General features: G+C 40.0%; 2 protein-coding genes across 2 annotated transcripts in view; one reads left to right on the top strand and one right to left on the bottom strand.

Annotated features, from left to right (window-relative positions):
- Window positions 1-1,889: 1,889 nt before the first annotated feature.
- ctr9 (CTR9 homolog, Paf1/RNA polymerase II complex component) lies at window positions 1,890-9,943 on the bottom strand. Its single transcript, XM_005724345.1, has 23 exons — window positions 9,768-9,943; window positions 8,359-8,457; window positions 7,774-8,013; window positions 7,569-7,686; window positions 7,398-7,487; window positions 6,825-7,081; window positions 6,615-6,722; window positions 6,297-6,533; window positions 5,969-6,187; window positions 5,581-5,764; window positions 5,405-5,493; window positions 5,126-5,311; window positions 4,834-4,921; window positions 4,596-4,744; window positions 4,391-4,507; window positions 4,162-4,307; window positions 4,006-4,077; window positions 3,513-3,648; window positions 3,221-3,376; window positions 2,986-3,128; window positions 2,801-2,897; window positions 2,574-2,686; window positions 1,890-2,483 (listed from the first exon to the last, which is right to left on the bottom strand). Exons 1-23 carry the CDS (start codon window positions 9,810-9,812, stop codon window positions 2,096-2,098), a joined length of 3,477 nt encoding a protein of 1,158 aa, XP_005724402.1. The 5' UTR covers window positions 9,813-9,943; the 3' UTR covers window positions 1,890-2,095.
- Window positions 9,944-19,468: 9,525 nt separating this feature from the next.
- The window catches only part of mrvi1 (murine retrovirus integration site 1 homolog), a 28,117-nt gene continuing 25,195 nt past the window's right edge, over window positions 19,469-22,390 (top strand). Inside the window, exon 1 of the mRNA XM_013908550.1 lies at window positions 19,469-19,510. Coding sequence (XP_013764004.1) covers window positions 19,504-19,510 — 7 coding nt within the window. The 5' untranslated portion in view covers window positions 19,469-19,503. The remainder of the gene's footprint in view (window positions 19,511-22,390) is intronic.

Raw genomic sequence — 22,390 nt, 5'->3', positions numbered from 1 at the left:
AAAATGGTATGTCCTCCTAAAAAGCTATGACTTCTCAGGTTTAGGCCACAAAGCACACGGATCACAAGAACATAGTTATGAAACTATGACACTATGAAGTGACTATTGTAGTGTATTTTACACTACATAAAATTGCAATATAAAGTTGAAATTGAGGTGCCCCTCTCATGCTGCCGTTTTCTCTGTAGAAGATGTGTAGGGTGTTAAGGGTGTACATCTACTGCAGTGTGTATACTTGTACTAATAGATGGAGGAATTGTACAGAGAGCCACAGCAGGTAATGGTTCCCTGTGTTATTCAGTGGTGCATTTGGGTAATCTGTCTTACTGAACATGTGCCTTTGACTGACCAGCACATCATGGAGTAGGTAGGTGAGAGGCAGTGTCCTTGATTTAGAAACATACACCTTCAGTTTATTAAAATTATAGCATAGATTGAACAAGCTGCTGGAAACATGCTTCAGATTCTGATCCATGTTGACATGATAGCATCACACAGATGCTGCATATGTGATATGAATCTCCTACCACATCTCAAATGTGCCCCATTGGTCTGAGATTTGGTGATTGTTGAGGCCATTTGAATAAAGTGGATTCGTTGTCATGTTTAAAAGGATTTGAGGTTTGTGATATGACACATTATCCTGCTAGAAGCAGGTATGTGGGTACAATGTGGTCCTACAGGAATGGACATGGTCAGCCACCATACAAAGGCTGTGGTGTTTAAACAGTGTTTAGTTGGTACTAAGGGGCCCAAACAAACTATCACACACCCTCAGAAGCCTTAACCATTGATACAAGACAGGATGTATCCATGCTTTTATGTTTACACCAAATTCTGACCCCCATCATGTAGCAATGTAGCTGAAGTGGAGACTAATCACAGCAGGCAATATTTTTCCAACCTTTTATTGTGTAATTTTGGTGAGTTTGTGGGAATTTTAGCCTCAGTTTCCTGTTCAAGAGTGGCACCCACTGTTGTCTTGTACTGCTGTGGCCATTAAGACATGACATGTTGTGTTTTCAGTGATGACTTTATGTTTACTTTGCTTGTAACAGGTACTTTGAATCACAGCTGCCTCAAAAAAATCCTGATCTCAGATATCAACAAAGCAGAGAACCATCACTCATTGCATGTGTCCTTTTTTTTGGGGGGGGGGCATTCTCTTTAAACCCTCGAGATGGTTGAGTGAGAAAATCCCGTCAGTTTCTGAAATACTGACACCAACAACCATGTTACATTCAAAGTCACTTAAATCACTTTTGTTCTCCATTTTCATGCTCAATTTGAACTTCAGTGGGTTGTCTTGACTACATCTACAAGCCTAAATGAGCTTCCTGCCACGTGATTGGCTGATTGGATAGTTGTGTGAGTTGAACGGCTGTACCTAACAAAGCAGATGGTGCTTACTGCAGGTTGAATTGTTATGACTTTTACGTACTTGCTACATGTTTGTCTATAGTTTTAGTGATTTGTCTTCATACACAAGTAAAAACAATGTTAAATCAAGTGTTTCTCTCAGTATTTTATCAACACCACCTTACCAAAAATGTAAAACAAATATAAATATACCTGTACTTGCATGACAAATTATGACTGTGGAGGAAATAGAGATGAAAAGATGTGGTATGAACCCATTGTTAGTATGAATGAATAGTAGTCTTATTGAACATCAGCGTAACCAGGCATAGCAGTCAACAATTACAGTGATGTGTCGACCTGATTTAACTCAGCAGGTGTTTGATCACATCACGATGCCCCTGCTGTCGAGCACAAGTATAGGACACCTTTTTTAATGCTCTACTGTGGTTTACAGCCCCTGCACACCTTACCGGTACTTTTCAAAGGCAAATAAACATCTGTACAAAATAAGCAACAAATTTTTTGGGTTTTTTTTTATTTAACTTTTTTTTCTTTACACATTTTAGCAAATTTTAACAAAACATCAAGAAAAGAAATTCCCAGTAAGATGTGACCAAAACGCTATGCGCAAAAAAAATTATCATACGGACAGAAATTCTGCTTTTATTTCAAACAAAAATGCAGATGTTTAAGAGTTTTCTCAGCGTTACATGAGTCTGGGTGATGTGACGAGTTAATCACTGTCATCATCTTCGTTGTTGGAGGCCTCCTGCTCGGAGCCATTGTCAGAGCGGCGTGGGGAGCCCTCGTTGTCCGATCCCGCTTCAGATCCTCGGTCCGATGCCGGAGCGGGTGATCCGGCCCTAGATTCATCATCTGATCCCGACCGACTCCTCTTGCTCTCATTGTCCGACTGTTCAGAGTCAGACTGCCTCTGCACCCTTCTCTTCTTCACTGGACGGTCGCTGCCAGATTCGTCGTCGTCAGAGCCGGCGGAGCGCCGAGGGCTGCCTGCCTCACTACCGGAGCGGTTACGGCCGCCGTCGGAGTCGCTGTCAGATGCAATGCGCTTCCTGTGGCCGACTTCATCGTCAGATCCCGAACCACTATCTCTTTGATGTCTGGATGGGAGAAAGAGCGCCATGAGGTTTGTGTCAAATAATGTTTTCAAGGCTTCGTAATACTGTAAAAATCTCACATTAAGCTTTTACCTGTCTTCTGCTATTTTCAGTCCATCCTCATCTGAGGAGGACTCAGAAGACGAAATGATAGCCTTAGATTTGATCTTTCCTTTAAGAGACGGAGGCAGACGCTCAGGCTGAGACTGAAATGAGAAAGATGTTACAATTATAAGAGAAACTGGAGCTGAAAACTGATTTTGTAAATTCTGAAAACTAATTGAGACAGAGAAAAACAGCAAATAATGACTAAAGCGGACCTTCTCGATCTTCTTGCGTCCTTCTTTGGGTTTACGCTGCTTCTTGGGTCGTGATGTTCCTTCCTCATCGCTGTCATCTTCTCCTCCTTTAGCAGGTCTGCAACACAAAATTGAATCCCAGAATCTAAATGTTGTGCTCTGCAGTCAGACTAAACAACATTTTGCATTCACTGCAGAACACTTACCTCCTCTTCTTCTTCTTCCTCTCTCCCTTCTCATCCTCCTCCTGTTCGCTGCTACTGGCCTTTCTCTTCTTCTTCTTCTTCAACGGCAGGTCCTCGTCAGACTCGTCATTAACAAAATCGTCCATGTCGCCTCCTTTCTTACGCTTGGAGAGAAAAACAAAAGAAAAAGTGTTAACCACAATGCATTAAGTGCAGTTTAGAGCTCGCTGCCGGGTTTAGCAGTATTAACACTCACACGTCCTCCTCCACCACTGCTGCCCTTCTTCTTTTCTTTGGACATTTCCTTTGATCCCTCTGCAAAGGTCAGCAGGTTCTTGGTCTTTTCCACATACAAAGCTCTCTGCTCCAAAAGCTTCTTCTGCTCCTCCACTTCTCTGTTCCTCTTTTCCTCCTAAAGAAAGTTAGTTATTGAGACAACCCAACAGATGACTGATTAGTTTATTTAAAAAATGAATCACAGTCAGACATTATGGGCAAAATGAAACGCATCATGGTGATTACTTAAATAAAAAATAAAAAAAAGGTACCTGTTCCTTTATCAGCTGTTGGCGCAGCAGGTCTCTCTCCTGCTCTTGTTTCGCTCGAAGCTCTTTCTCCTCCTCGTCCTGCTTTCTGGCTCTAGCTACATGGTACTGAGCTTGACTCAGCAAGTCAGAGCACTGCCTGCATTCCCAAAACACACCAATATTCCAAATGATGTTACAAAAGACACCAAACACAGCCCCCCCCCCCCCCCCCCAAAAAAAGCTCATTAAATTAAAGACTGATAGAAGTACTGCCAAATCATCACACTCAATTTCAAACTGGTCTTTCTACTCTTGGGTCTGTATGATGTCAGTGGGAACCAGATCCACACCCCAACCCCACAAACCTGCTGTTTTATGAGGGGCAGCCAATCAGAAGACTGGGGGTCAGAAAGAAGCTAAAACAATCTGTGGATGAACTAAAAGGCTGCACTGACCCAGGATCAGTATAAACTAAATAAGGAATATTTTGAACTGTGAAACACCTCAGACTGACCTGGCCTCAGAAGCAGCGAGAGCGAGGTCAAACCTCATCTTGTCTCCAGCCTTGCTGAGGTAGCTGAAGTACCTGTGAGGGAGATGACACTGCAGGATTAGTAAAGGACGGCCAGGGGAAGAGACAGGGAGGTGGGAACATAAATCAAATCATTACCTGTGAGCCAGTTCCAGCTCTTTGACAGCACTGAGCACAGCCTTCAAGTTGCTCTTCTCATCTTTAAGCACAAGGGTGGCCAGTCTCTGAAGCACCAGGGCCACATTAAACATCAGCACTGTGTCATTGGGCGCCACGTGACGGGCCTTGATGTAGGAACATCAGAAAGACAGAGTTACACTTCCCCCCACACTGCAGAATGAAGCATAAGCCTCTGATTTCATTTTACCTTCAGAAGCATCTGTTTGCAGTCTTGCAGTTTGCCACATTTGAAGAGTGCACGTGCGAGGTAAAGCAGCACCTCTGTGTTCTGATATTTGTAAAACTTCTTCAGGCAGTTCTCGTACTGTCAGACAGAGAGAAAAAAAAACTTAAATGGAAAAAGCAAAGGAAAGACAAAAACTGTAACAGTTTAACACAAGTGAGGCGTTTACCATCTGCACGGCGCTGATGTACTGCTTCTGCTCCACGTAGATGTGAGCCAGATTTAGCCACACATCACTGATTTCGGCTGTGGCCTCCCTCACCTGTGCGAAAACATCTCGCGCCTCTCTGAAGTAGCCCTTGTGGGCAAGGACAGCACCTAGACATAAAAATATATGCATATACTTAATGCAAAATATACACAGCAGAACAGATAAAAAAGATAAGAGAGACTGAAGAGTGGCTGACCGATGCCATTGGCGGCATAGAGGTTCTTGGCATCATTTCGCAGGACTTGCTTGTAGATTGCCAGGGCTCGATCTTGGTGTCTCTTTTCCTGCCGAGACATTTATCACCAGCGAGCACGTTTTACTCAAGTGCCTGCACATAGCTGAACTTTGTAACAACTATGCTAACCAGCTGCCTGTGTTTATTTAGCAATAGCATTCAGTGAACTGCTCTGCTGTTTTACAAGTGTTCTTTAAGCTCTCTCACACAGTTAAATATTCAATCGGTGTCCCGACAGCAGGTTTCCACGTACCTTTTCACGGTCTCTGGTGGGCTGGTGCAGCGTCTGTAACCACACGTTACCCAGAGCCAGCATGGAGTAGGTGTCGTTCTGCGTGGACGGCTGCTTAAGAATACGTTCAAACTTCTTTTGACCTGGACCCCACTCCTGTTTGGCCAGGTGAAGATTTCCTATCAGGGACCAGGCATCCGGGTGATCCTGCAGAACAAATATCACTTAATGGAAAAAGAAAAAAAAAAGAGTTTTTGCAGCAGACTTTGTCTATCGATGACATTTAACACCAGGCTGTACCTGATTAATCTGAAGAGCTTCTTTGAACCAGTCGGAGGCTTCGTAGAAGTTTCCTTTGTCCCGAGCCATCGCTCCAAGACGCAAATAACCTGCAGGCCAAAATAAACAATCACAGAGTGGAAACTTGTTTTGGTTTGTTTTTTTCATAGGCTCATGTTTTATCGATGCATGCTTACAATCCACATAGTTGGGATGTTCTCTGAGGATGTTTTTGTAGAGTTTCTCGGCTTCGTGGAATTCACACATAGCCTCGTACAGACGGGCCAGATTGTAGGAGGTGGTGACAGAAATGGCATTGTAGTAATGCTCGTCATGCTCTCCTTCGGCTTTGGCTCGCTCCAGAGAAGCTAGAAAATATTTCTGGTGGGAACAAGACATGACCCCGTCTTGAATTAGCTCTACTATTTATACAGAGTTATGTACACTCGATGATCAGTAAATACCACAGGCATACAGTAATATTCTGCAGTTCCATATTAACTGAATAAATTCCCAACTAAATGAAGCTATACTTAGTTCAGGAGCTCTCAGGTTAAACTGCATTTATGGTATATTATTAGCTACCTTGGCTTCCCCTAGGTTGCCCAGTCTGAAGTGCAGAGCCCCCAGGTTGTTGAGAATCTCGGGGGGAACGTCGGCCTGCACCTTCTCCTGCAGGATGCGCGTAGCTGTGCCGTAAGCGGACAGCGCTCCTTGGATGTCTGTCTGCTCCAGAATTTGTGCCAGCTCAATCCACGCCTCCACATCATCTGGGTATTGCTCTGTTACTTTCTTCAAGTGCCCCTATGAAACAAAAACAGTGGAATATATCCAGTAACCATTAAACATATTTATCAAAATATGTCTGGCACAATTTTCCAAGCTATGAGATAAGTGACATGAGAATACACACTTTTGCAATGTCTCTTTTTTCCTGATCGTCAGACGTTGCATAGAGAGACCCAAGGATTTTCATAGTCTCATAGTTGTTGGGGTAAGCCTTTAAAACCTTTTCAAAGCACTGCGCTGCATTTTCTTTGTCTCTTCGATATACATACATCTGCCCCAGGCCGAAGAACGGCAGCACAAAGGTGGACGAGGCAAACTGAGTGGCTTGGTAATAATACTGAAACGCCTGGTCGTAGTCCTCCTGTGGAAGAAGAAAGCACAGATATGAATGGCGATCTCAGTAAACAATAACAAGCTTGCACGCGGCTGGTTGGGATCGTACCTGCACGTGAAACGAGCGAGCTAACTGATAGCAGCTCTCAGCCTGCATGGCCTCAACTTCGGTGTTGTGGAAAGCGTGCAGAGCGAGATGCTGCACTTTACTGTAGTCCTGAGAGGAAGCAGAAAGCACATAGGCACGAAGAACAGTTAATAACAGCGAAAGGCTAAAACTTATATTTTCACCGCATTTCAACAACACAGCCGTGATTACCTTTTTGAAGAAGAAGTGGTTGGCGAGGTGGTTGAGCACCATGGGGTTGCTGGGGTCGATGGTGTAGGCCCGCGAAAGGAGCTGCACTCCGTTCTTGATGGAGTCTGCCTCTTTGTTGTTGAGCTCTAAAACAGCCAAACCAACGAGCGCTCCCACACACTTTGAATTAAGCTCCAGGGCTCGACCGAAAGCCAAACGAGCCTTCTCCAGTTTGTTGAGCTTGACGAAACAGTGGCCCATCCCCAGCCTCACCTCAGCTACACAAAAACAAGACAAAGAACAAGTTGGGAACATTCGTTTTAGAACCAATATGAGTGAAGGGCAAATATATTATCTGCGGTCCTGTGTTTTTAAAATCAAGGATCTTCTGTTCATAAATTGTATTTGTAAGTTAACAATGAAGTGGCTCATTACCTACATATCTTTGCCACATAAAACATGAACATGCTGGCTCTTGTTGCTGCTGCAACAATAATATTTTCATCATAATATTGATGATGATGACAACAACAATAATAAATGAAATACAGGCATGCGGGGACTGTTTAAAGACATAACATGTTATTGGTTTACCTGGGCAGCCGGGGTTTGTACGCAGAGCCTTTTTGTAGTATGCCAATGCTCCTCTGTAATCCTTTTTATTGAAGGAGATGCAAGCCTTACCTGTTTAACAACAACATTGTTATTACTTCAGTCAATCAGTGTAGTGCATTTCAGTCCTACGCTGTTTCATATTCAAGTTACCAAGCAAAGCAGGGATGTTATTAGTGGACTGGTTGAGGACAAAGTGGAACTGAGCATCGGCCTGGTCCATCTTGTCTCCTTCCAGCAGGCAGAAACAGGCTCTTCCCAACAAATGGTTCTGATCGAGACAACAGCATGTTCAATTTACTTGAAATGCAAGAAACATAACCTCATTTATCACCTGCTATGCTACTTTTTTTCCTACCTGATCATACATGATGATCTTGTCTGCCATAGTATACAGGAGCGTAGCCTGTGTGATGAGCTCTTTCTTGGCATCTTTGTTTTTCTCTTTACGTGCTTGCTGGACATAGTAAGCTGCCAGTGTGTCCAGACAGGTCATCTGGTCTTTTTCGTGGTCTCTGTAGTCGAGGTTTCCATCAATACGTGCTGCCTCTAAAAGCTTTACAAAGTCTTCTGTTTTGCCCTGTTTGTAGTACTCCAACTTAAGAAGAAATAGAAGGAAAACTGTCACACTCGATTGGAATTTCACATTGTTTGTACACGTTTCATCAAATTAACATTTATACACACATCAGTGGATGCAGTAATTAATCTGAATCTAAGAACTACCTGATTGACAAGAAATTTACTGTTTAAAATTCACTTATTGAAATTTTCTGGTTCTCAAATGTGCGATTTTGCTTCTCTGTCACATCTTTGTATTTTGGGTTGAGAAAACAAAATACTTCGAGCTGTCACACTGACGTTTGGGATAAACTGAAAAAAGAGCTTAATCGTTATTTGTAGAACAACAACCATGAAGTCTAGGGCCGATGTATCGACTCACCGCCAGAGCAATCCAAATGTGCAGCTGCGTGTGCTCCTGCTTCAAGATACTGATGACCTCATCTCCTTCAGGAAGTTGGTCGAAGTCGAGCTCGATGACCTGGAAAACACAGATATGTATGTATGTTATTACAGTAAGTATCTCAGCATGCATGGTGTTGCCAGTGGAAAAACATATCTATGCAGATTATATGTGCATTATATTATTTTATTGTAATAGTAGTGTAAATCCTGACACATGTATCAATTCAGAGTGTTATGAATTAGAAACTGGAAACTTTGTTACGCACTGCAAGAAAACCACCTGCATCCTAATGTAGCAAAGACTAAGGAACGGGTTGTGGGCATGAATAGGCCAAGAACTCCAGCGACCCCAATTTCCATCCATGGGGTCTGTGTGGAGACGATGGGGGGTTTCAAATACCTCGGTGTTTACACTGATTAAAACACAGAAGTCCTCTACAAGGAGAATCAAACTTGTATTTACTGTCTAATGAATGAACTTTAATACTTATGGGATGATGCTCCCAATTTTTTATGAGTCTGTGCTGGCCAGTGCCATCCTCTATGCACAGAACCCAGAGATTGATAACCATGCCTACCTGTGGCCATCAGACTTTATAACTCTGTACTGTACATAGTGTTGCTTTAATTTTGGAATATTTGATTTTTTAATTTTACATTAAGTGTGTACTTATATTTTTACTTTAAAAATGGTTTCCATCTTCTCTCTTGCATATTTTCTATTTTAACAAAATATGTTTAACAAGACAAACATTTTGCATTTAATTCTTCAACGTCAGTTTCTTAGGTAGATTTCACTTGACCTACACAGTTTAATAGAAAAACTTTGCTGCTGCAAATGCTTACAAGGTTCAATAAATGTGTTGGTTATACTGATCAATGCTTGTTTCACCAATTTTAAAAATATTTATTCAATGTAAAAGTCTTCATAAGGGACTATTACTGGCATATGTTTCTAATACTTGGTCCACTCCTAACGTAGCCTAAACACTAATGCAACCGACTGCCTGCAACTACAACACATCTGTCACAAATTCGGTGATGTGTTGAAATACCACAACGCTTATCAGGCTCTTAAATTAAATAGAAAACACCTCAGTAGAATTTAATGTTTACTGCATCACTGAGAACGGCGACGACAAAACATCGCGATAAGTAAGCTTTGCACAGGCGCTGAACGCATATTTAAGGAGTTGGAACAGCTGACGAGCATTAAAATGTCACTATGTTTAAACTCCAGATTGCAAACAAATACACCAGGCTTTCGTTACAATGCCACTGTGTAAGCAGGTACACAACATCAGCTCAGGCTATCCGCAGTTAGCTTAAGCGGCTAACAGCACAGCTAGATCCTCTTAGTGAAAACAGGTTCACGGAAAGATTTACCTCATCTGTGTCCCGTAAAGGGATCTCGATAGAGCCTCGAGACATCTTGAAAGAATAACCAAAACGACCCGAAGCTAGATTTATCTAAAAAAAAATTGTAAAAATAAAAATACAATTTCTTCCACCCGTTGTCTGCTAGTAGCTAATTCATGCTTCCGAAACACACGGATGGCGCAACTGAAATTATGTCCGGGCAGAAACCATAAACACTATGACTCAATGACTGTAGAAAAAAATACAGTCATTACTATAACTCAAAGAGAAACTGCCACAAAAAAAAGACGAATTTAGTTAACAATGGGAGAGCCATCGCTTACAATACAATAAAACAATAGTGTTTTATTGGGAATAAACTGCCACACACACTCACACTGGAAGGTAGTAGGATTTTACTTCCTACATTTGCTGAATTCAAAGGGGAGACTGTGCATTTGATGTGTTAAACGTGTGAATTTAAATTTACTGTGTGCATCATTGTCACAAACCTCTCAAGAGCTGCATTTTGGCAAGCAGTGGGAGGAGGGTGTGGAGGGAGGCTGAGGGGATGTCAGCTGGTTTTGATGTGGGTACTGAAAACCAAAGAAGCACCTTGAAGACTTCACAGTATTTCAGAATTAAAGAGTAGAAGACAGACAATAAGGTGATGCTTCTTACTGAATAATTTTCTTTACAGAAAACCTTTCCGGACTGAAAAGTAAGATTTTTTTCTGACTTGTTTCTGTTTAAAAATAAATGTTTAAAGGCTATATGAGATAAGACCAAAAACATATGTGTCTTCCAATCTAACTGTAAACCATATGAATTGTCTTCCCTGCAGGAATCTTCAGAGGTGGAAATTTGGTTCACGTGACAGTTCTTTAACACAACTGTACTGTCTGAAAACCTGCATTTTTTAACTCATTTTTTATGAAGACTGGCTAGATTTAGTTTCTAAAAATCATCTATGATCCAATTTGCATCAAAGATAATACGTAATTCCAATTTATGTTCAATTTTATGATATTAGTCTGTTAGTTTTAGCCTCCAGACACAATGCACAAAGTTAAAAATGCATTTGTTTATTTAAATTTCAGGTCATGCAGGGACATGACTGTCCAGCATAGTTGCTCTCTGTGGCTTCAGGAGAAACAAACACAATGTCTGACGACAATAATGGTGAGTGTTTCAGTTTATCCAGTATTAGTATCAAACAAGTATACAGCATATTCATTTCTTTTTCTAACATTTTCTAACACATGTAAAGTGTGGGAGACATCTGGCTGTGGGATGAACGATGTGTTTGAGGACAGCAAAGACACAAGCGGATTATCTGAACATGAACTCCTTGACATCGTGTATGATACGTGTAATAGCAGCAAATCAGGTACACAGATGGACTGAATTTCATTTAGACAAAAAAACGGTGCAGTAATGGTGTGACGTCTTTTTCATTTCCTCCTTTTCCCCTCTTGCCTTCAGGAGAAGTGTTAGCCTCTACCATTTTCGAGTATCTGCACACCATGACTGCTCAGAGCCCAGGGCAGGACCGATTGGCTGCCCTGCAACGGCTGCTTGACCCCGACTGTCAGGACCCACATGTGAGCAGAGAGACGTTTCACTCCACCATGAGGACGTGGATCACCCAGTGCAGCGAGGACAGGTGAGACTTAAACTCTACACAAGGGATCTTATTAGAGATGTTATGCAACCTTGGCATTATATCTAAAGCTTCATATCCAATTAAATATATTGTTACTACAGATTAAAGTTCCCAACAGTATATTTTTATTTTGACTTTTTTTAAAGTTAGCTCCACTTTAAATAGTTACCTTTGAAGATAATCATCTAAAACAAGGGGAAGAATAATTTAAAGATGAAGGGATGAAGATGGTCTACCACAATGTCTATCACATTTGATCTTTTTTACAAACACAGCAGGCCATATGCAGTTAAATTTATTTTTTTCCCTACTTTTCTATCAATAACATTTTTTTTTTTTAATCAGCTGTGATATCACTCAGTTTTCCTGTGTTACAGTACTGATGAGGACAGCAGCCATGTACCTCGGCCAAACACATCTGAAGAGCCTGTAAATGCAAATGGTGTGTTTCCAGGTTTTATTCGGAGTTTTGAGACTCAGTTTATTAAATATGAAACAATTCATTACTCCTGATTTCCTTTCAGGGCTGGGTTTGTCATTTTGTCAAAGTGAAGAGACGTCATCAGAAGGCCAGCTGTGTTTCTGGTTGGATATTTTATTCTAGTTTAACCATTGCTTCTGTTTGCCTCCCTAATCAGTTTGATTTCACACATTAGTAACCATTTCTTTGGCTTCAGCGATGGAAAAGACCTGTCATGTACAGTGGCTGAACTGAAGCATGCCAACCGCAAACTTAGTGAGCAGAACAGTAGTCTGCTGAGGACTGTTGCTCAATGTGAAGACACAAACCTGCAGCTCACTCTGGACATCACTGAGCTGCGAGCAAAGCTGGTCAGGTGAAGAATAAACTAATTTCTCCCACAGTTAACTGCATTTCAAGCATGTAAGATTACACTACTGTAATAACTTCCAGCAAAAGCAGATTGTTTTATTATTCAAGTTTTATTATTCAACTATATCATATCATTTATTTGCACTTCAAAAATGAGAAACTGATCACTAAAAGTGTAATAAACATCTAATGACTGAAAAATGAGCAGAAATACCAATACCAATCATTATAGACTGCACATATTTCATGTAGGTAAACTCTGGTTTGGACAACACGTATATTTTAACACATATATCTTAACTCTGAACATGATCAGTGTTCAGATTGCTCAGATTAACTTGTATCAAACTATTGTGAAACTAGTTTATGTGAACTTATTCATATGAATAAGGCCTAACAGACACACCTTTGTGAAGTGACTACATATTCAAAAGCATATTTAAACAAATAAGATAAACTCTGAAAACCAGCTATGGGTAGAAGTTCACATGAACTCATTGTGGGCACAAATGTTATTAATTTTGGGCTTTTAGTGATTTCTCTGTACTTTTTTTTCCAGGGTGGAATGATTGTACAGCATTCATCTTTAATGACCAAAGAAGCAAGACCTTCATTTAGACTTTCTCAAATCCACACAGGGGCAAAATAATATATAAAGGCTCTAAATACATGTACATACACCACCATTAATATTTGTTTAAGCATCCCTTAGCAAGTTTCACCTCAATTGAATCCTTCAGTAAGCATCAACAAGCTTCTGGCAGGATATTTGATTATGCTTCTTAGCAGAATTGGTAGAGTTAATTTAGATTGGTGGAAGGGATGAAGTGAAGATGACTTGCCAGACTCGTTTGGTACCGTCAACAAGCTTCTGATAAAATTCTGGATGGAGATTTGACTTCTTCTTGGCAGAACTGTTGGAGTTAATTTAAAATGATTGATTTCGAGGCCCCATTTTGGAGTGCAGTCATACATTTTCAATAGGTTTACGGTCATCGCTTTGGGAAGACCAGAAGCTTAATGTTTTATCCATTCCAAAAGAAGTATTGATGTCTGTTTGGGATCACTGTCCTGTTTGAACACCGAACTCTGTCCAAGTTTCAACCTTGTAGCTGTTGATTTGAGGTGAAGTTGAAGAATAGGTAGCCAGCCTTCTTCATCATTTCATCCATTTTCCACTACCGGTACCAGTGGTAGCAAAACAGCCCCAGAGCATGACGCTACCACCACCATGCTGGTGCTGTAAAACAAACCCCTTTTATGCTGATAAAGAGAAACTACCAGTTGTAGTCAATCGTGATCACTAATGAGAAGTTAACCGACCTTGGTGATTTATATATACATATATATATATATATTCTTTTGATCCTGTGTGGATTAGAGAAAACTCAACATAACATTTAAAAAAATCCAAAACCCAATTCTTTTTTAAAATTTTAAAGCCATAAAAAATGCATGCTTCACAATCATTCCACCCACCATACATATATAACAAGCCCATTTCTTAAAAAACATCAACAACATAATAAGCATCAGTTACTTACTCCAAATGGCACAAATAGGCCCTTCAGACTTTTCCTTAAGCAATCTTCTCATAGACACACATTTATTAATTTATTAATTGTTTGGTTTGTTCTTGTCAGTATCTTTTTTCATGTAGTCAGTCATGTAATTACCTTGTAATTTGCTTGTCTTGGTTTGTTTGTCATGTGAAGTGCTCAGAGGTCAGCAGTGAGAGTTAGATCTCTGACAGAAGAACTGGAGGAGACACGTCAAGCATTTAAAGAGGCCCGGGAGAAAGCCAGTCGGACCCAGAATAGCTGCTCCAAACTGGTATGTCAAACTCTCAGCAGTCCCACAGTGAAACTTTCTGCTGCGTTCGGCTTATTTTATATGGCAACTATTTACATTTAAGTCTCTTTTTTTGGTCTTCAGAGCAATGAGGTTGAATGTCTTCAGAGTGATATTCGAAGGCTTGAAGACAAGGTAATGTACATCTTAAAAATATGCCCAATCTGTGCGCTTTCCATTATATAAAATAAAGCTGATGTTTACATAAACGAGCATTTTTCATTTCCACACAGAATGAAAAACTCATCTTTGAGAAAACATGCTCCGAAGAAAGCCTCAACAAATTGAGGAAGGTCAACACTGAATTGAGGGTAAGAAGAGATGAGTGTAATTGTTTCTACACTGTAATGAGTTTGTGTTGTTAGTAAAAGCCTGTATGTTCACAGGCTGGAGTTGAGGAAACTCTGATTATGTTGACACTGAGAGACAGAGAAATATCAAAGGTAAGTAAAAAAAATTCCTAACAATGAAAGTTGAAATTGTCACATTTAAAAAATTTTTTTAACCTTAACTGTCTAGAAAGACATTCTTATGGAAAAGATGAAGAACGCTCATGTGGAGAATCACAGAATGATAGAGGTATGTTTGATATTGTGGAGCTTAGAGTTGAAGGGAGAATATTCGATACTTTAAATGCCATGACATCATATTGAATGCTAATCAGATGTTACTAGAAAAATGTTCCTCTATTCCGGTGTTGTAGGGTCTGCAATCCGAGCTGATGAGGTTACACGAACATTCAAACCAAGTTCTTCTGAGGTATTTTTAATTAATTGCTTATAAATGTAACATGGTGCTGACTGTTGCTTTCACTTCTCAAAAGGGCTCCTTTTGAGATTCATATGATTCTGAGAATTATAGGAGAATCAAGTTGAGCACAATACTACGCTATTAAACTGAGTGGCAAACTGTGTTATGATTTGCACTGTAGCTTTAAAAAGGGAGGATGAAAATCAGAGCAACAGAGACTGAGAAATCTCGACTCTCTAACACGAGTAATATCCATGTCTGGAAATAAAAGATGGATATAGCCAGCATAGCTTATCACTATGGTAGTTATCACTATGGTATCACTATCACTATGGTAGCTACCAGCATAGCTCTCACTTTGAACCATCAATTTTGGCGTTACTGCATCCACAGACACAAGTAGCTCCTAATTGGGCAAAAGTAAAAATAAAAATGCTAGAATTTTACTCCCCAAAACCGGGGAGAGAATGCAGACTTCCTGGACAGGCTGTTAGTAAAATTAGCTGTACATGAAACTTATTTGTCAGACAATTGCCTTAATAACCTAAAGGCACAAAATCCCACATCAGTTAGCCCACTAGTAAGCTGATGTGCTAGCATAAATAATGCATAACTTTAATCCTTAATGGAATTAACCAAGCGAGTGAGTAGCTTTATTTTGATGGGCACAAGATGCGACCAATCACATGCAAAGAGCGACTGGGGTCATACCATTATGTGACAGAAGGAAGGGGGGCAGACGTTCTGATGACAGGAAGCGTGATGGTATAGGCCAGGTACACAGGGAGACATGGGGAGCCAGTGTTGTGCCAAAAAGTGATTTTCTATGTTTTTGTTTGTTTTTTTTAAAATCTAATGTATTTACTTATATTAGTAAATAGACTGTAATAAAAAGGATTTATGAAGAGGTTATATATAAAATAAAGAAATTACTTGTTTTGGAAGTATCTTTATGATGTAATTGTACCCATATAATCATCGGTTCTGTCCTTTTTCGTCACTTCAAGTAAGTTTCTAAAACTGTGATGTTATTTTTACAATTTCTGCTGCCCTCTTGGTTAGATCTCCTTAGAAAAACACATTTTTAATTTCAATGACACTTTTTACCCCAATAATAAAAGTCACTTTGCCAAAAACTGATTGCAGCAGCTGCTTCGCGATAGGAATGTTCTTTTTGGCTCTAAATTACTAGATGTTCTCCACAAGAGAAGCTTTGACAGATTTTAGGTCAACAAGCCAAAACAGCTTAAATTCCATCAATAATTTTTTGGCAAATATCGGAAATCACTTTTTTGGCACAACACCGTATTTTACTGCTAGCATGTTAGAAAAAAGTGAAGGAACGAAAACGAAAGAGGGAAAACGTAAAATGAGCAGCATCTGGCTGGATTTCAACTATATTGGAAAGTGCAGAATCTATAAAATTAGGAACTGGCCTTAAGTAATCCCAGTTTTTATTTTCAGCCATTTTCCATCGTGGAGGACAAAATGTTTCTAACTTGTCCGGACCTTAAATCTCATGTGTGTTCTCCCCAGTAGTGGTAATTGCACAAAAATAAGGTTTTTGAAATTACTGAATAAAAAAAATGCTACCACAAAACCATGCCTCAGAGTGTCTCAATGAGTCTCAGAGGCCTAAATGTGCGATTGAAGTCATTTCTAATTCTTAACTTGTTTGATCTGCTGCACACCAAAAACAAGAACAAGCATAAATTAAGGACTTTTATCTTTACTTTTATTACTTTTACATCTTTATTGATAACAACCTATCTTATGGTCATTCATACTACACAAAGTAATTAATCAATAAACAATTACAGTTTCATTGTTTTGTTTTTTTACTTTCTACTACAGAAATTTCTTTCTATAACAAAACAAAACAAAGCCAATGAAACTGGACAGTCTGGGCAATGAGCTACAGAAACTTTTGTGTAATTCTATAAAGTCCAGAGTTGTGCTGACGGATTCCTTTCTTTGTCACAGCAGTTTTTTCTTTATCATGTAGAAACAGTTAAATATGTGACTTCTTCACGCTGAAAGAAAAGGAGATTTGATGGTTCGGCCCCCTTAGGGCCAAAGTGGGCTGCATGTGGCTCACCATGAAAAATAAGTTTGACACCCTTGCTCTAAGCACATGCCACTTTCTATGTGAGCTGTATGTCTATGTAAACTGATTCCCTTTTGCAGCCATCCTCTACTGGCCATTTTGTGCAACTGCAGTTTTTGGCACTTATACAGTGGCTTACTTTTTCAGGCACTGTGAATGTGAATTGAAAAATTTATAAATTATCTTAACAAAACACATGGTTTATGAATGAGTGACTTTTTTTCTGCTGAATTCTGACAGGTATGAAAGACACTGTATCAGCCCTCAGGGACTTTACAGTCGTGAGCCTCCAAACCATCGCTCTCTGCAGAGTGAGATGAAGGATATGCAGCAGGTCAGTAATGCTTGCTGCCTGCAGATTATCTTTTAACAGCACCGCTCATTTCATGTAGTTCATGCTTCCTTCATTTGCAGGAACATTACAGAGCTTTAGATGATATAAGTCTCCCATCCCACACGCACGACGATATTCAAAGCATCATCCAAAGGATCACGAGTGCAGAAATAGCTCACCTTCTTCACAATAAACATCTTGAGAGGGTGAGGATGATGTTCATTATAGCAGTAGTGTACATATTAAGAAATCTCACTCGTCTTCTCTCACAAACAGGACTGTGCTCCTGTGGAAATGCAGGAGAGGCCTTTTCCTCAACAGCAACAGGCAAGAATCAAGCAGCAGCTTCTCAATGTGTATGTGATTTTTTTGTAACCTCCCTTTCTCCTCTTATGGTAACAGATTGGTTTTGGTTGATGTTAGTCTTTCTTCTGAGAAGCTAAGCTAATAAAACGAGTGTCTGGTTTTTACAGTGTATTTATGGGCATCTCCATTACATAATCATACCAGTTACCATCTTCCGTGTGCAAGACCGTATCAGGGATAAGTGCACTTTTAGTACCCCTTAGTAACTATAGACATTACAGTGATGTTTATAAAGCTGTGGTGGTGGTTTCAGGCTGCAGGAGCTCGAATTGTACAAGTATGTGTGGGAGGATAAAGGGGAGAAGGTGGAGGATCAGCAGAGAGCCTGGGATAGGGAACAAAAGGAAAGTCAGAGTGGGAGCCAGATTCCCATCAAGGAGGCCAAGAAGGTGGCTGTGGCGAAGTGGTGGAAAGCCCTCAGCGTAGAGGGGGCTAAGGTCCGAAGTAAAGACATTAAGTCAATTCAGGAGCTCTCTGAGATGCAGGCAAAGCTCAGGGAAGCAGAGCAGACGATCACTGATATGAGGGAGCAGGTCTGCCACCTGCAAGCATCACTAAGATCGTCACAGGAGCACACCGAGCAAAAAAACACCAATAGAGTTCTTCATACTGACAAAGGAAGCAATACAGAGAGAAAAGAAGAAGACAGAACTGCGGCGAAAGAGCTGAGAGATCAGAAGGATGCTTCAGTGGTCACAGATCCTGTTAGTATCACAGACGGAGCAGCTTCAGAGCAGGACACCACAGACAGGCTTCTGGCAACCCTGAGGAGGATGGAGGCGATGGTCAACAACGCATTGGAGACTGCCCAGCTGGTGAGGAAGAGCGAGCAGAGGGTGAGCCAGGTGAGAGTGAGGATGGAAGGGATCACTCACAGGGTGGAGGAGGCTCTGGGGAGAGCTGCAAACACTGATGAGGAGCTAAACATGCTGGAGGCCAGGATCACAGAAAATGCTCCAACTCAGGTTTGTCTGTGTTAGAAACCCATCTCTGCTTTACATAAAATCAAAGTTAACTGTATCTTTATTTAAACCTTTCATGCACGAATTATGACAACCTCAATCAGGATTTTTTTCTTAAGTATTTTTATTCATCTTTAGGCATGAAAAAAGATTTTTGAACTTCATTTTTTTTAAAACATGTACTTTTCGAAGAGTTTTTTACATGTTCACTTAATCAGTCCACTGACCAGTGGGTGACAGGATATGGAGTGACACATCAGTGTCCAATGTAGTGGTTTATGTGCAAGTATACCATCAACACTGACACAAACACAAGAAAACAGCCTTTGAATAGTTGTCCACTGTAGTGAGCACTATGCGTGAAAGGGTTAAATAAAATAAAACCATGTGGAAGAATTCCCACCAGCATTCTATAAAATATTTATTTCAATCTAATGTTTTATTTCTATGGAAAAATGGACATTTTATTGGTCAGTAGAATTTTATTCTTGTTGCTATTTTTACCTGCGCTGTGATCCACTGTTGGAAGCGGATGATTCCAAACAACTTCCAAAAAAGAGCAATGCTCATTTATTTGCATTTTCTGTGGTAATGCAGTAGCACAATCAGCAGGATCACATAAACATTCTCACAGGATTTAGCAAAGTGTTCCACAAATTTTTCATGTGTACATCCTTAAAGCCCATCACCTATTTTACTTGTAATCCAGTGGAAACAGTAGCAATCAGTTGTTTTTGTCTGTATTTTCCTGAAGTCTCCAGATCTAAATTTGCCAAATGATCATGAAGCAGATGCCACACAGTTAACGGCTGAACCCGAGGAAGCGTGTGGAACAGAGCGTTCTCCTCCTGCACCTCCATTAAACCCAGAAGTCAGTGAGCCTCCACAGAAGTCCATGAATGGTATGCATATCAGAGATCCATCTTCTGTGTTAATGTGGTTCTGTTAGATGCACATTAATTAAAGCTACTTCCTTTTATAATGGCAATCCCTGAGGATGTCTGGAAATAAACTGTGCACACAGCAGCTGGTACAGTGAGGGGGAAGCGGAGAGCTCTGGTGGGAGTGTATGATATCTATCAAAATGGGGCATGGGGAAAAGCAGAGGACGTAGACTAATGCTTTATGTAAACACACTGAAGTTCAAGTACTTTTTTTCTACAAACATATTTTTAGAGGCTTAACGTCACTCTTAAACGTTTCAGATAATCAAAAAATAATATATGACAAATATAACCAAAGTTAATACAAAATGCAGTTTGTAAATGATGTTTTCATTTATTAAAGGAAAAGGAGCAATCCAAACTTATCTCGTCCTGTGTGAAAAACTAACTGTTCCCTGTTTAAATCATGAATTAACTGCAATAAACTGCATTTTTTGGAAAGCTGAGTTCAATGTCACCAACCCCACCAAAGGCTGATCACTTCCAGACCTGCTGAATCAAGAAATCACAATAGAAACCAAAGTAAAGCAGCTTAAAGGATCTCAAAAAGCAACACAGCATTCAGTGATCTAAAGAAACAACTGAGAAACAAAGTCAATGGCGTCTATCAGTCTGGAAAGGGTTACAAAGTCATTTCAAAGGCTTTGAATCACAGTGAGAGCCATTATCCACAAATAGAGGAAACCTGGAACAGTGGAGAACCTTCCCAGAAGTGGCTGACCTACCAAAATTACTCCAAGAGCACATCAACTACTCATCCACGAGGTCACAAAAGAACCAAGAGAAACATCTAAAGAACTGCAGATTCTGCAGATTGAGCAAAAATGGCATCAATGGGAGAATTTTTAAAGAGAAAACTGTGGACTGATGAGACTGATGAGTCCTGTCACATCTGGCTTACATCATAACAACAGGCAAACACCGTGGTGGTAGTGTGATGGTCTCGGGCTGCTTTGCTTCTTCAGCACCTGGATGAGTTCTGGATGAGTTCTGTTCTCTACCAGAAACTCCTGAATGAGAATCTCCATTCATCAGCTCAGAGAGCATGACAATGATCCCAAACACACCAGTAAGTCTATTTCTTTAAGGGTTTGTAGTAGTCTCGTCTAGTCAAAGTCTGAACTTAAATCTGATTGAGATGATTTTGCACGACCTCAAAAAAACATTCATACTCAAAAACCCTCAAATGTGGCTGAATTAAAACTATTCTGCAAAGAAGAGTGGGCCAAAAGTCACCCCCAGCATGTCTCATGATCAGTTATCAAAGGGTGGTACATACAATTATTAGGTTTAGGAGTAGGCTTGGATTGCTTTTTCCCTTATGAAATAAAACCACAATTTACCAACTGCATTTTACATCATCTTAGGTTATCTTTGACTAATATTAAAATTTGTTTGATGAGCTGAAACATTTAAGTGTGAAAAATATGCAAAAGAAGAAGAAGAAATCAGAAAGGACACTGTATGTTACATACATCTGTTCACTAATGTGTACACTAAAGTACCTACCGCAACATGTATTATTGCGGTAGGTACTTTGGCCAAAGCAAAGGTCACTTGTGTCCCATCTTGTCAAGAAAGGTCAAATATTTCCACTTTCTGCTTTCTCAAAAACAAGCCAGTCTTACATGTAACTGTTTATTAGTGATACAGAGTTTGGAGCTTGTAGAAACTCCTGTGAACCAGTGGGTGGATTTATATTTTCATGCGATGTTAAATGAACTTACAGTATTTGCCTCAGTGTGCAATTGTTTATTTTATCCCCCCATCTAAAGTTTATATTCCAGTACACTTATGGTTGTTTTTTGCTTAGCATGTGAAGCTGCATCCACACAGGCAAAGGCTGCGTCAGAATGAACAGTAAACACTTTATCTTACATGGTTATAAAGGTTATTCTGTTCTGTTTGACGTCTGTTGATTTGAATAGTGTGTAATAGTAAACTGTCACTATGAGGACGTCTCTTTTCTCTCCACATTCATACATGCACACATATAAAACTTCAATACAACTAAAGACTATATCCCATATAATCTCTTTCTCTATATAACCTATATAATCCCTTTTACACCTTTTTGCTAGTTAGAACTGTTCTGTAATGTTGTCCTGAGGGATTATGGATGGTAGTTTTGACAAGCAAAACTTAACACAAACGTAGCTAAGAGAACAACTGAACACTCAGCTTTTTGCAGTGTGTTTTAAGCAAGATGAATGCTGCACAACTGAGAAGTAGATCTAACTGAGAAGCTGACAGGACTGCAGTCTGCACTCACTCATGTATTTTAATGAGTTACAAAATGCAGGAGGCCAAAGCTTACACGAGAAACTGGGACTGTGGTGGAAGGTCGCGCCAATAAGCTGAACTCACTTCTGCTCAGTTTATTTCTTTATTGGCTTATTGGTGTGTTACCCTCGCACAACATCAGTGTTTACTAATGTCATAAATCAAGTGAAAAATGGTTAATTTTCAGTAAGATCAGACTTTTGCTACCAAATTAGCCTGACTAGCCATTAGAAAGAATGCAAGTTTCAACTTTATACACAACAACTTCCCATTTAAGTTAACTGCTTCGATCGTTTTATACAGTCTGTGGAAAGCTATGCCATATTTATCGTCTCATTTCAGTCAACATGCAGGAATTATTTCAGTGTATAAAAACCATCTTGTGTTAAGGATCATATGTTAAACTAGACAATACACTTGCATGTGTATGACTAAAATCAGTGAAATTCATCCCACTGAGGAATAATCATAGCACTCCATCAGCTAGGGTTTTTTATTGTGGACTGTATTGGTGAACCTGCTGAGCAACTCTCTATCATTCATATCATTCATTAT

This window comes from Pundamilia nyererei, unplaced genomic scaffold (genome assembly GCF_000239375.1).
Source record: "Pundamilia nyererei isolate P.nyererei 1_Seehausen unplaced genomic scaffold, PunNye1.0 scaffold00011, whole genome shotgun sequence".
Classification (NCBI taxonomy): domain Eukaryota; kingdom Metazoa; phylum Chordata; class Actinopteri; order Cichliformes; family Cichlidae; genus Pundamilia; species Pundamilia nyererei.
This window is presented reverse-complemented; position numbering and strand designations above follow the sequence as displayed.